General features: G+C 44.1%; 2 protein-coding genes across 2 annotated transcripts in view; both read right to left on the bottom strand.

The window, feature by feature from the left end:
* The window catches only part of LOC112967517 (2-hydroxyacylsphingosine 1-beta-galactosyltransferase-like), a 14,910-nt gene extending 12,703 nt beyond the window's left edge, over nt 1–2,207 (bottom strand). Inside the window, exons 1-2 of the mRNA XM_026068730.1 lie at nt 1,622–2,207; nt 171–1,285 (exon numbers count right to left, since the gene is read on the bottom strand). The gene's annotated coding sequence lies outside the window, so the exon portion shown is untranslated. The remainder of the gene's footprint in view (nt 1–170; nt 1,286–1,621) is intronic.
* A 1,181-nt stretch (nt 2,208–3,388) lies between these two features.
* The window catches only part of NOLC1 (nucleolar and coiled-body phosphoprotein 1), a 15,262-nt gene continuing 5,119 nt past the window's right edge, over nt 3,389–13,531 (bottom strand). The window contains exons 2-15 of the mRNA XM_026068697.1: nt 13,438–13,472; nt 13,298–13,353; nt 12,703–12,824; nt 10,987–11,102; nt 10,142–10,283; nt 9,480–9,592; nt 8,631–8,781; nt 7,587–7,727; nt 7,081–7,170; nt 5,546–5,689; nt 4,777–5,340; nt 4,366–4,478; nt 3,885–3,965; nt 3,389–3,592 (exon numbers count right to left, since the gene is read on the bottom strand). Of these exons, the coding sequence (XP_025924482.1) occupies nt 3,434–3,592; nt 3,885–3,965; nt 4,366–4,478; nt 4,777–5,340; nt 5,546–5,689; nt 7,081–7,170; nt 7,587–7,727; nt 8,631–8,781; nt 9,480–9,592; nt 10,142–10,283; nt 10,987–11,102; nt 12,703–12,824; nt 13,298–13,353; nt 13,438–13,472 (2,027 nt within the window). The 3' untranslated portion in view covers nt 3,389–3,433. The remainder of the gene's footprint in view (nt 3,593–3,884; nt 3,966–4,365; nt 4,479–4,776; nt 5,341–5,545; nt 5,690–7,080; nt 7,171–7,586; nt 7,728–8,630; nt 8,782–9,479; nt 9,593–10,141; nt 10,284–10,986; nt 11,103–12,702; nt 12,825–13,297; nt 13,354–13,437; nt 13,473–13,531) is intronic.

Below are 13,531 nucleotides of genomic sequence, written 5' to 3'. Positions count from 1 at the left end.
GAGGGGCCTCTCGCCGCGCTCACCCCCGCCTGGCGCCCGGCTGCTCGCCCAGCCCCACAGGGCGGCGCGGCGGCTGGCCGGAGCCGTGCCTGGCGCCGGGGGGCCGAGGAGACCCCGGCCCCCACTTCTGATTCCTTTTAAGTGTATTAAAACTTCTGCTCTCGAGTTACCTCACAGCTGGCCCTTGCTCAGAGACCCACAGGAACTGGATGCTGTCTCTGGAGCCGTGACGAGGAGGAGACGGGGGACTGTCCTGCTCTCAGGCTGCATACACGTTTCTCACGACAGCAAAATGGAAATGATGGCACATGGGGAAGCAGGATGGTAGGACATTGTACCAGAGCACCCATACAGGTGCATTCCCCAGAGAGGGACATCCTGTTAGTCCAGTTCCAGAATTAATCACAGCTCCTCTGAAGCTGAAATTACACTAATGATGCACATGGAAACTAGGCCTAAATGCTTTAAGAGATGTCTTCTTTTCACCAAGACAGCAGCAGAGCACCAAGTCGTAGATAAGTCTGCCCAGCAGCTGCAAAATGCATGTGAAGGGAGCAGGTTTTCTCTAGGTGTGGAAAGTACTCTGTGGAGCACATAGCTTTGACACCAGTCTCACAAAGCATCTCCTTCCCCCAGCACTTATAGCACTTGCTTCATCAGGTACTGATCTCCAGTGAGACTAATGACACTCTTCTTTGCATGTGCTGCTGAGACTTCAGTGTTAGACCACAGTTCCTATATCATGTTCGAGGCAGAACACTGTGGCTCCAGAGGCAGACAGCCTTAGTTATGGAGTGACTGATGTCCCAATTACCCTGACAATTCTGTTCACCCAAACCTCTCCCTAGAGGCATAGTACACTGGGAAAAATGAGCATTAAGGTATGCAAGACCTCCATCATGCCCAAAGTATTAGCAGGTTTCTTTATCCTGCAAATATGGTCACAGAGCAGGAAGGAATCAAAGGACACACTTCTTTAACCAGGTACGTACAGAATTTTCAGTTATGTCTATTGTTTTTTTACTGCAGAGGCTGGTGCTACATAAGTTATCTTGACAGATACCATAAAGCTAACTTGGCAGTAATATTGGAGAAGAACTACTTATTCTGGCATGAAGAGACTCGATAAAACTCAGTTTGTTCTGGTAAAAGTAAATATTCTTCTACACTCATGTTCTCCAAATCTCTCGCAGAGTCACTTGACTTCCAGCTGCACAGGCACCTTTCACTTTTGATGGTCCATTACATCCATATGAGCATACAGCTACGGTGACAGAAGGATCAGCTGTAGACACAGATAGACTTACTGATTCACCTTAAGACACAGCAATACATTGCTCGACACTGATACCCTCCCTTCTCCCACCCTCTTATTCCATACCTTGGAACTGTCAAATTCACACAGATTACAAAGGCAGCTATCTTTATTTTCTGAGACACTTGTGTGCTCACACATAAAATATCCCTAAAAGTTTTAAAAAAGTTTAACCTTGACAGTTCCAAAATTAAAGTTCCCAATAAAGAGGACAAMAGAGGGCAAATGGCAAATCACAATAAAGACTGTTCAAATCCCCACTGGAGGCCGAAAATACTTTCTTCCCACCCTGCTTTGGCCTCTAACCTTAAGCTCTTCGTGATAACCATGGTCTCCTGGGCCCCTCTGCATTGCTGCATAGAATCCAACAATCGGACTGATTGTGCAAGCCTGAGGGGAAGCGCTGAAAAATGCTCATCGAAACAAGTTGCAGCTAATGTGTATGGGGGTGGCTCGTCAGTCTCATCCAACCCTCAATTATGTGACATTGCACACATATGTGGCTCTCTTCTGTGTCACCCTGCTGGGAGCGAATGGAAACATGGAAATCGGACCCTGCATAACCTCTCTTTGTGGCTGGCAGTTTCATGAGATGAGGTGAGCAGATCTAACAGCCCATTACTGCCCCTTTTCCTTAACATGCTCTACCATTGTTGAATTCATATTGGCTGTGGGCTCAACAGACTGCTCTATAAAATAACTTTAACTTAATAACTCACCTAACAGCAAAAAGCAGCGGTGGAAGAACCATTTTCTACCACATTTGTGAGTTGCACCAGAAATGGTAAGGAGGCAAAGTTAAGCAACTGGAGGGAGAGCAAGACCTCACTTCAACAGCAGCAAGCCATTAGATCATCTCCATTGCCCATGAAAGCTCAGTTCAGGCTGCAAGTTGCTGAACTTGTTTGAGACCCTACTCCCCATACAGAACTTGTTCTTGAAGCTAATGCTTCAAACCTTACAGCACCAGGCTTCACTTACCACAGTGCTACAGGAAACTGATATTTTACTTCTTCTAAGGGACTTTACAGACAGAAAACAGCTCAAAGAGAGCAAGTGATCCAGCCAGGGGAAGAAATTTAAGGCATCAATATTACATTCATCTCAGCTCTTCATAAACTGCACTGCACACTGCTGGAGAAAAGCATATGCTGGCATGGTATATGCTCAGAGAGAACAAGGAGCAGTACCACACTGCAGTCAAAACCTCTGAAATGAAGCCAAAACAAAAAGCACAGCCGAGTAGAAAAAAAGACCATTTTCTCTGCTTCTTTAAGCATTTCCACTGGGCCAAAGACTGTTCTTTGAATGTTAGAACCTCCATACAGTCAGGAGTTCCTGTACATCTCCCTGCCCTGGCTACATTCACAATAAAAACCTTATCAAAAATGCCATAGCACTACAGAACTTGGCCTGACAATAGTCACCAACCTGCAACCCCAAGCAATATGATTCCTCAACTACCCTGGTGTGTTAACATTCTGCTTCTCTAACTACTCTACTTAGTAGCCTCAACAGGAACAGGAGGAAGAGGAAGGTGTGAATTTACTGCAAGATGAAACCATAAAAAGAGGAAACAGAAAAAAAAAGAACCCTGTCATACTGCAATTGTGAACTACAAATGTGAAATGGGTGTGGGGATTACAGCCAAAAGGTTCAAGGGAGTTGTTGCTCTTCCAGTAACCAGCCAAAGGCAAGTTATTGTACTTGCAATTTCACAGGTACCTGAAGTTAAACTAGTTGAAAAAGAAATGGGAGGTTATGCTACAGAAAATAAGTTCTCTTTCCTTTACTAGATAGGCAGAAACCTGAAATGAAAAATCACTGCCAGTCTTTTAAAATAAGACTGTACATAATTTATGTCTTGGAGGTCACCCTAGTAGTGTCCAATAACACCAGCTCTAGGATGGTTCCCTATTAGGGGTCTAAACCAGAATTAGTCAGAAATAAATGGGGGAAATGTCCGACCATTCTCCCACATCCCCATGTTGGAGCTGCCTGCCCCACATGGGGCTGGGGGAGATAACATTCCAGACAGGATTGATGTCCATAACGTTCACATGCCCATCCAAGTGAATCTGGTGAGCGGACGGTTTATGAATTCCCAAGGAGACATTCTCAGTCACTTTCAAACTTTATGGAATTGACTTGGGTGGATATAGTGCCCCCACAGTAGCTGCCCCGTTTTTTCTTTGTCTTCTCATGGCGAAAAGATTTGCCTTTGGTGAATTTCAGGATATTGTTAGCCTTCTCACCCCAGTCACCAGCAGCTCCTTTCTGTGAAGGATGAAGAGGGAGAGGAGAAAAGAGGTTCAGGTCAGCACTCAAGAGAGTAAAGACAATGCTTTGCACTTGACCCTGCTCAGCAAATCCCACAAGAGGAAGGCTGGAGCTTACGGCACTCCATGTCCATGTATCTCCTACCAGTGCTCATGCATCTCCTAACAGCACCTCCTGGTGGAAGAAGTTCCCACCAGTGGACCACCCACCAGCACAACAAGGCCACTCTGATGACCTGTATTTGCAGAGGCCAAGTATGTGTTATTACTCTGGTGCTGCCTAGCCCTACCTTTGCATCAAATGAGTTATCAGCAACACGGGCATCCAGCTCAATCTCTTCTTCTCTTACTCGTCGGAATGGAGAGGCTGGCTATTAAGAGAAAGAAAACTAGATACAGTAAGTGAATACATGTACATGGTCTTCTTTTAGTGACAACCACCTTCTCTCCCAGCCCTGCAAATATGGACCCCTGTGCAGGAAACCTCAATCCTTGATCATTTCCCAGATTCATAACCCTTTCCCTTCTGCACATCAAGCAGTACAGGTATGCTCCTGTGCAAGTATATCCAAATGATCTTTGTTGGAATAACATTACACACATATGGGCATTTTCTAGGGTTCTATGGACAGAGTTCTTCAAGTGGCTGAGGAGGGGGCAAAAATACAAACGATTTCTGCAGGCTCAACCCCAAAGAAAAACAACACAAAGTACTAGTTCAGAAGGCAAAGATGCCCCTCCCACCAGTCAGCATGGTCTATTCTCACTCACCTGTTTCACTTTGGGAAATGTGTGTGGTGTTTTGGCTTTGATCTTTGCCTTTTTACTGTCTGGTGTCTCTGGCTCCTGGACATCTTCCCTCTTCCGTTTCTTCTGGATCATGCCTGTTAGATACACAGCAGTAAAACTTCAATGGGAGTAACTGCCATGTTGGGAAAGGTAATGGCATTGCTGTCCCATTAATGCAAACCCCGTGTTGAAATACAGAAGCGAGAATCAGTTCCTGCATTACCTTACAAAGACAACAGACTTATTCCACTAACAGCTATCCTGGAGCTGTACTGCACCAGATAGTATAATTTAGTAGCACATACAGATTACACTGAATATCGCTCAAGTGTCCCATCCATGTTTTAGCTCAGTTACACGCTGACAGACCGCTTCCCAACCTGTAGGTAGTACCTCCATTTGCTTTTCCTGTCTCTTCTTCAGAGCTGCTTTCACTGCTGCTACTGCTGCCACCAGCTGGTTTGGACTTCAGATTATTTGCTGCTGATGTGGATGAAGCTTTTGCTTTCTCTGTGGAAGCAGTGGTCTGAGAACTGTTCTGTGCCCCTTTCCCTGCCTTTTTGGGCTTTTCATCTGCTTCACTGGAGCTATCAGATGAACTGCTACTACTGTTAGCAGCAGCCACCTTCTTCCCCACAGTTGCTTTTGTGGCCCCTGTCGATTTGCTGACAGGTTTCACTGCTGGCTTCTTTTCTTCCTCACTGCTTGAGCTATCGGAGTCTGATGAGCTTGCTTTGGGAGCTGGGGGGCAAGGTTTGGACACTGGCTTACCCATTTTGCCAGTTAATTTAGCTGGAGGGGCTTTCTTCTTCTTCTCATCCTCAGAGCTGCTGGAACTACTATCTGAATCAGAACTACTTTGTGCTTTCTTTGTGGTAGCTTGTGACTTCTTGGTTGCAGGGGGTGCTGCTTTAGCTGCAGGCTTCACAGGGGCCTTATTTTCAGAGCTGTCAGAATCTGGAAGGGAATGGCAAAGCAGAGTCAAGGCTAAGCACAATTCCTTCAACACAAAGCTAACATTCAGATCAGTGTTGACGCACCATTAGCTGCTTGGAACAGCACTGCAATGGTTACACTCTGTTCAACTGCACCCTCAACACCCTGGCTAGAAAAATGCTGGACAAGCACAAGCAGTAATTCTCATTTTCTCCTACACCAATACCTGAGCTGTCCGAGGAGGAGCTGGAGTCTTTCTTTGCTTGTGCAGGCTTGGCAGCTACCTTTGCTGGTTTAGAAGGATTCTTTATCAGAGGTTGTTTAGCAGGGAGCTTACCCCCTACCTTCTTGTCTTCCTCAGAGCTAGAATCTAAGCAAAAGAAGAATGCTCCTTAAGTTAATAAGCTTCTGGTACAAGTTATCAAAGTTATCAAATAACTTTTACTTAAGGCAACACAATCAAGGGAGATAACATAACACGTACAAAACACATGGGAAAAGAAAATCAAAAGGGTTTGGTCAAAATCTGAAACACTAGAGAACTGGCAACAAGAAGGGTTTGATGAACCTCCCTGAATGGTCAGGGGGCAGTATTCATCTTTCCACATTTCATCTTTGATGGGAGAAGAGGAAACAAGCAGGAATAAGTTCTTCATTACTGCATGCACAAAAAAGCGGGCAAATATTTGGAGAATGATAGAAGAGGTAGGAAATAAGGGATTGGAGAAAAAAAAAAGTACAGGTATCAACAACAATAAATTCATGGAAAAAAACAAGAAAAAAATTATGTGATAAAGATCAAGATAAAGAACAGACAAGAAACTAGGGGACAAACCTGATGAAGGGGGGAAAAGCGAGGAGACATCAGGATAGTTTCCCATTTTAGCTTTCTCTTTCTTATGTCAGATACATTTAGCAGCAGTCTGACGATGGGACTGGAGATTTCTATGTACAAATATGCCCTTTGTATTGCATGTCACAGTAATCTGGAATGCTAAGCCTGATCTATTCCAACATTTCTGAACATCATCTTAAGAAGTGTAATCAAAACTTTGTCTGTTTCTGAGAAACTAGGTAATAAAAACAGAGAACACACAGAACTCCTGCCACTTGTTGAAGGGTCCCACCTTCCAGTGCTAGCTATTTGCAGACAGACAGGCTGCTATCACCCACTGCCCCTGCTGTGGCATCAGAGATATTGAGATGCATAAATCATGAGCCCCTCAAATGTGTGGGGACAGAAATGTAGCATACAGGGAGTTTGTGCATGAAATTCAAGGCTGCAAGAAGCCATAAACCTGGTCAACAGAAGACACAAGGCACACTGTCCCCTATTTCTAGGACCATATTAGAAGAAAGCATCCTTTGAGTCTGTTTGACCTTGGTACGGTGATAGCATTTTTCATTTGGGAAACTTTGCCTGAAGTGCATAACAGGATTAAAGAAACTGAAAAGCTTAGACACAGGTCCTCAAAAAGTGTAACCGCTAACCTTCCTGGAGAAACTTCTTATGCATGATGCCATACCCTTTCCAGCCTGCAACACGCAGACCTTTCTGTGCTTGTCAATGGTCTCATCTGTGTTCCGTGGCCAGGCTCCATTCTGCACAGCAAGCTGCTGTTCTCCTAGTTCAAAATTTGTTTGCTATGGAGACTGAAGCTTTCAAGGTCATACTCTATGGATCTCAGCAAATATGCCACTATAGAGTGACTTGGCCAATAGGAACATTAATAGAAATCAAGTCCGTATTTCTTGAARTACCTGAGTCACTGTCTGAACTGGATTCGGCCTTCTTGGCAGTCACAGCTTTGGTTTTGGCACCAGGAATTGTTTTAGCCACCACTGCTTTGCCTACAAAAGCAAGTCTAAAATTAACAGGCCACATTCATACCAACCCTTTGTCCCAAGGTCCAAATTTTTCCAGACGTGAAAAAGCTCCCTATTCAGTGCACCAGTCATTCAGCCAGCCCATCAGAAGCCAAGCAAGGACCTGGCCAACTGCAGTAACGGGCCTATTTCATCCCTGCTAAAGTAAATCCCAGTGGCTTTTCAAACTAACGTGTGTAAACTTATCCATTCTGCACTGCACACAATTTGGATCCAGAACACAAGTGTTCTGTTTGGGACAGTTTCATATTTCTCAGAAACTTCCAGAGAAGCAAGTATCAACATAGGCCAAAGTCATACTTCTTTTAAAGGAAACCAAGAGATGGCCAAATACTGACTGCACCATGTAGCGCTTCCTTTGTAGCCTCCTCACAACACACCTGCTCCTCCCTTTGTGGGCACCTGCTCTGCCTCATCACTGCTGTCTGAGGAGTCACTGCTCTCAGCCTTTTTTGCAGGAGCCTTGGCAAGGCCCTTCTTTGGCTGTGTAGCTTGAGGAGGTGGTACAGCACTGTATGGACCTATAAAGAGAGAGAGAGAGAGACAGGCTCAATCATAATACAGCATTCAGATGCCAGCACGGTAACACAAGTAGCACATTTGAGATCTTTGTTTCAACTAGAATAAAGCACTTCTGCTATTTGGTTCAATTTATTCCCCTCTGTAGCTATAAAAACGTTAGCTTATAATTTGAAGGGTTACTTCAGCCCACTCCACTGCTCCCTCCTGTTTCTATCGTGAATTTAACTCCCCTCTTCTGGGCTTAGCTGACCCAACCATCTCTGAGGAAGTTCTCTCAGCACTTTGGAAAATGGGAGCTTGCATTGTCTAACTGTTTCAGAAGAAATAGATATTTCTATTGTTGCTTCTTTTCATGTACTCCTTTCTTGAATCCTCTGTTCCAGAGTTCCAGACTGTTTCAGTGTCCAATTCCCCACTCAGACCAACTCTTTACTGGAATCCTAGAAGTACTGTACTATACTGAACAGAGATCCATCTAGCCCATCAGCTGAACTGAGATTGAGCAGCCCTGGATACTTCAGAGAAAAAGGAAAATGCATAAAGTCATGTAACTACAGAATAATCAAACCAGAGACAAATTACTTTCCAAATCCTGACAAATAGGAAACTGGCAAGAGGAATGTCCTTAAAAGCTCTCTGAACAGAAGACAGGTAGCAAAGCAAGCAGGGTAAGTCAGAACCTCCCTCTCCCCATCCTTTGCCAAGAGGGGCTGAATTTCAAGTTTAGTCCCATCAGTGTACATGGAATTAAGCTGCTATATTTCTACCACATTTGGCATAAGGCACCATTTGGAGCCTTGTGTGAAGCAAGACTTGTCTGCAGCCTGCACACACTTCTCCCAGGATAGCAGGGTTAGCAGAAAGTATCCTCCCACACAGCAACAATGGTATTTAGTACTTGCCAGACTTTGGCTTTTGCTTTGCAGCTGGTTTTTCATCCTCTGAGCTGTCAGAAGAGTCCTCACTACTGGAACTTTCCTTGGCAGGTTTGGTTTTGCCTGGACATGCTTGAGTGGCTGCAGGTTTGGGTACAGGAGATTTCTTGGGAACAGCCTTATTGCAAGAAGGAAGGAAACGCACATAAAAAAATTAAATTCCATATCCAACTGTCCGCCCAAGATTTGTGTATCCCTTTTTAACTCTGTGCCTACTTGTCAGAGAGCAGATTTTGAAAAAAAAAGAAATAAAGATTACTGAAAATTAGCAAATTCCAGGAAACACACAAGCATCATGATTCTTCTGGCCCTTCTATTATCTTCTGCTTCATGAATCCCTTCTCAGAAGTCCCTCTGACTATGAAAAAATGGCACAGAACACTGACTGATTGAAATGACTGTGAAATGGTTGCAATTGTCACTTGATTAAACATATCTGGGAATTTTCTGTGTTGCAGAAAACATTTTTAATGCTCCATAATGGAAAATCCAAAGCTACAGGTAGTTAAGAGGAGTCGCACAAAAGTGAACCCATAAGGGAGACTACAACATGGTTAAGATAAAGAAGATTTTTGAGGTAGAAGGAGCAGAGGAAGGGGTATATAGGCATTAGGAAAGAAAGCCAGTGCATGGAGAGAAGACACATAAACCCACCATACAAAGCAAAAAGTCAGCAGGAGAGCCATAATGGCTGCACTCAGCTGCCAGGCAGTCTATGCACTGGTCTACACATTTCACAGTCCCTGCAAAGCAGAGATACACCCACTCTGACTAGATTTCTACAGTCCTTGTGAAGTCTTTCTTTGTCTCATGTACCTTCTTTGGGGCGGCCTTTTCCTCATCAGAATCTTCACTACTGCTGCTACTGCCACTGCTGCTTGCTGCTTTTCCATTGACCAGCTTGGTAGTTACCTGGGCAGCTTTACTTCCTTTTAAGACAAGGCAAAAGAGATATCAGAAAATATGCTATGGAAGGTGATGGGTAATTCTATTCAGCATAAAGTATCAGAGAGAGGAAAGAACCATGGGAAGCTAACAGGGGAGATTAAGGCAGTATTGTGAAGCTGTTGTTCTACCCAACTGCAAGTTTAGAGAAGGTTTTCAGAAAATGGTCTATTCCAGCCAATCAGAAGCTCCAGGACCAAAGGCTGTTTTTATCGTTTTTAACTTGCTGCAGCCCAGTGCTGCTCATTGAGCAGAAGACACTGGCAAAAGCACAGCTTCTGCAGTTAGGGTTGCTGAATGCAGCTATTCCTGCAAAAAATGTAGGACTTGGGACCAGATGTTTCACCTGCAATCAGTTCTACACATAATCCATGTCAGGAGCAGGCTGGACTGGAGTATGAATGGTTGTGACAGCAGATTTTCAAACTGCTACACTAATACACATGCCCTGGCACACAGGTACAGCCCCCATCCCTCTTCCCCTGGCTTTTTTATTTATGCACTCTGACTCATGACACACAATAAAGTACCACCTGATTTAGGTGTCACTGGTTTTGGTGGCTGTTTCTTTGGTGCTTCCTCATCTGAGCTGCTCGAGTCAGAGCTGGAGCTCTCTGCTTTCTTCTGAGGCTGGATTTTGGTTCCAGCTGGCTTCACCGCTGTTTTTGTTCCTTTCTAAACAAAAAGAGGGAAAACCGATCAATCCTTGTAGCCAAAACCGGAAAAGAGGCTAATAAGCATGACACACATACAGGGAGTATAAACAGCTATCTTTTACAGATGTTGCTATTTTTACTTGGAAACTTCACTCTGCCTAAAGGTTAAGGCCTGAACATCCCAGAACAATGATTTTGCTCAGGGAAATCTCCCAGAAGGTGGGAGAATGGGGGGGACTTCCCTTGCACTTCAGTCCCCAGTTCTACCTCCTCAAAATGGGGTAGCTCTGAGGCTGGTACTGTGTTCTCTTTTCTCTGGGGACAAAATTAGTTTGAAGGCTCAAAACACTGATTGATCAACTCTGGTTCATCTCAAGTATACTCTCCCATTTCTCAATACTTCTCAAATTTATTTTAGCAATTTTAAATAAATCTCCTTCTCTGCAGTGAAAGGAAGCAATGGCAGTCTTAGGACAAAAGCAAGGAGCTTTTGAATGTGAAACAAAGTGGGTGCTGGACATGACATGAACCTTTCACTGGGACCACTGCAAATGGCAGACTGTGCATTATAGACCTGTCTTATTAGACTGTACCTGCACCAGTCTAGGTATTTCACAGTTCAGGAAAAGTGGGCCCAATTTCAGAGAGAATTCTGCTGGTCAAATCTACTTTTATCCATCACTGTCAAACATGCATTAAAGAGGCCGGAAAGAAAAGCTGACCTTTGGTGGCTTCTTCTCCTCCTCTGAGTCTGAATCATCACTGGAATCCTCACTGCTGCTCTCTGCCTTCTTGGCAGGAGGAGCTGCTTTCACCTTGGGCACAGCTGTTATTTTAGCTGCAAATAAGGGACAGCACACATTGATGATAAATGAATTCACAGCTTTCACATACATATATCCTGGACTCCTGTGTATCAGGGCAAAAAGTTAAATTAAGGTTATTAAATCATAGCTGAAGTTCAAGACACTGGCCTTCAGGTCTTAGTTTCTCAAGCAGAGCATGGTAGAAGACTCCAAAATGAATAAAAAAAAATCCAGCATCATTCAGTCCTGGTCACACACACATTTAATTGCAGACTTTATGGCCAAAACTTTCACCCCAAGTGGAGAGTGTCCCCACAAAGAGAACATTAACTGGGTCTGCACAGTTTTCAGCTTGTGCAGACTTCCAAAGAGAACCAGTGCAGTGCTGTTTTGAGCTTCCAGACTCGTGCCTTAACTTGTTTTAGCCAAGTCTACTCTTTTCTGGTTACTGATTGCTTCTTTTGCTCCACATTATTAATAAACCATTTCACTTCAAAGTATATTTCTGACCTCCCTTATCAAAGCAAAATCAGGTCTAAGTTCAAAAGCAGCCTTAGGTTAGGTTGAATTAAAGACCAGTTTTATTTCTGGGCGTCTCCCTCTTCCTGCCTACTACTCCTTTCCCACAAATCTGCTGCTAGATGCACACGAAGTTGAGTACACAGTGGTTCAGGCAGGGCAAAAGAGCAATTCTAGATAAAAAGGGGAAACAGCTCACCACCTGCCAACATGCAGCAGAGGAACTTATCTCTAGACAGCACTAGGACACAGGCTTGAGAGAAAGGAGGGCAGGAACCTCACACAAGCAGTAGAGTAAGCCTGCAGGTGAATAACAATGCTTGGCACTTCTCTGGAGCCTGAGGATCTCTTGCATGACTGCCCTGCCTCAAACAGGTCACGATGCCCATCAACACACAAAGAACCCTGATAAAGCAAAGCCAAGCATGAGTTCTGTCAAATTATGTGTATTTTAATAAATGTCCAAGCACATAAACCTTGAATATATCCTGAATCAGTTTTCCTACAACAGCAGGACAAGAAACAATTCTTTAAGGATTCCAGTGGAACTGTGAGTCCCAGGAAAATAGCATGAAGAAAAAATCATGGAGTACCTCCTTYTCCAAGTATCAGCCCAATTTATATGCATTCAAACGATTTCATTCAATATTTAAATTGACACAGACTTTGAAAGCACTGAAGTAGGTAAGAGTAGCTCTGCCTAGATACCACAGCAATGAGTGTTTGGACAGCAGAATCTCAGTGTAGATAACGTAATGAATTTCCTACTTCAGTAGCACCTTCAGAACTCATTACAGCCTAATGCCTCCACCAGTCTCAGCCAACAGAGACAAATCAAATCACTAAAGGCTTCTGGCAGATTCAAAACCTGATCTAATCCAGTTATAACTGGATTGAGAAATCACCCACAAGTAGGATGAACACAGGCTACAGACATAGATGGGAATCATGGGTAGAAGATCTACCAGAACCAAGATCGCTTAATATAAACCTAAACCTTGAGAGCGTCTTAAAGACTTCAGATGAGCCGCAGAAACCGAGCTCTATATCCAGGCCACGAACAAGTTTTCAAACATAATGTATGTCTGCCCTAAGAACTTTTACAAACCTTACCTGGTTTCTTGGCTGGGGGTGTCTCATCTTCCTCRCTGGAGCTGTCATCGCTGCTTGAGGAAGATTTCCTCTTTGCATGAGGTCCATTGGGAACAATCTTTCTTTTTTTGGCAGCAGGAGACCTACAAAGAGAAAGACTTAGCTTCAAACAAAGTTTCTGCTAACCCTATGTYCTCCCAGCCTTGAGAAAGTAAAATGTTATCCTTGGGAACAATCACTTCCCCAGGATTTTGTCTTATTCTTTGCATTACAGCACCAAACCTACAGTTAGGGACAAGTCTAAAAGAATAAATCACGGTATCAAAGTTACTATTAAAATATTAAACCCCATACACTAATCTYAGCCAGTATTCTTTGACATTATGACTCCCCTGCACCGTCACCACCATCCAAGCCCTTCTGCCCTACAACTGCATCACTGCATGTCCTTTCACAGAAGCACTTAATTCACAGGCTTCAGAGCTTTTTCCCCAAACAAGCTAGCAGCAGAACTGCAGACCAGCGCTGAAGAAAGCTCAGCTTTGCAAGTGATGTGCCCCCAGAACAGGTAAGCAAAGCACCCTTCAGCAAGTCTTTCAGGAGGCAGCAAACTTACTTCAGCCAGTAACTAAAGACGTCTAAGAGAGAGGCAGCATTGGGATCCTGGTCCTTCTGTAAGAATACAAACAGAAAGTTTGTCAGCTGTTAACACACTTCAGGATGATAGCTGAGAGCAACTCCTGCACTGCTGGCGACCTGCTTGCGAATGAACAGCTGCCTCCTACGGCAAACTCAACCCGGAGACAGCACTGTTCGTAAAACGCGCTCACTAATATCAGAAGCCAAGAAA

This window comes from Apteryx rowi, unplaced genomic scaffold, assembly GCF_003343035.1.
Source record: "Apteryx rowi isolate R43461 unplaced genomic scaffold, aptRow1 scaffold_279, whole genome shotgun sequence".
In the NCBI taxonomy this organism is placed as follows: domain Eukaryota; kingdom Metazoa; phylum Chordata; class Aves; order Apterygiformes; family Apterygidae; genus Apteryx; species Apteryx rowi.
This window is presented reverse-complemented; position numbering and strand designations above follow the sequence as displayed.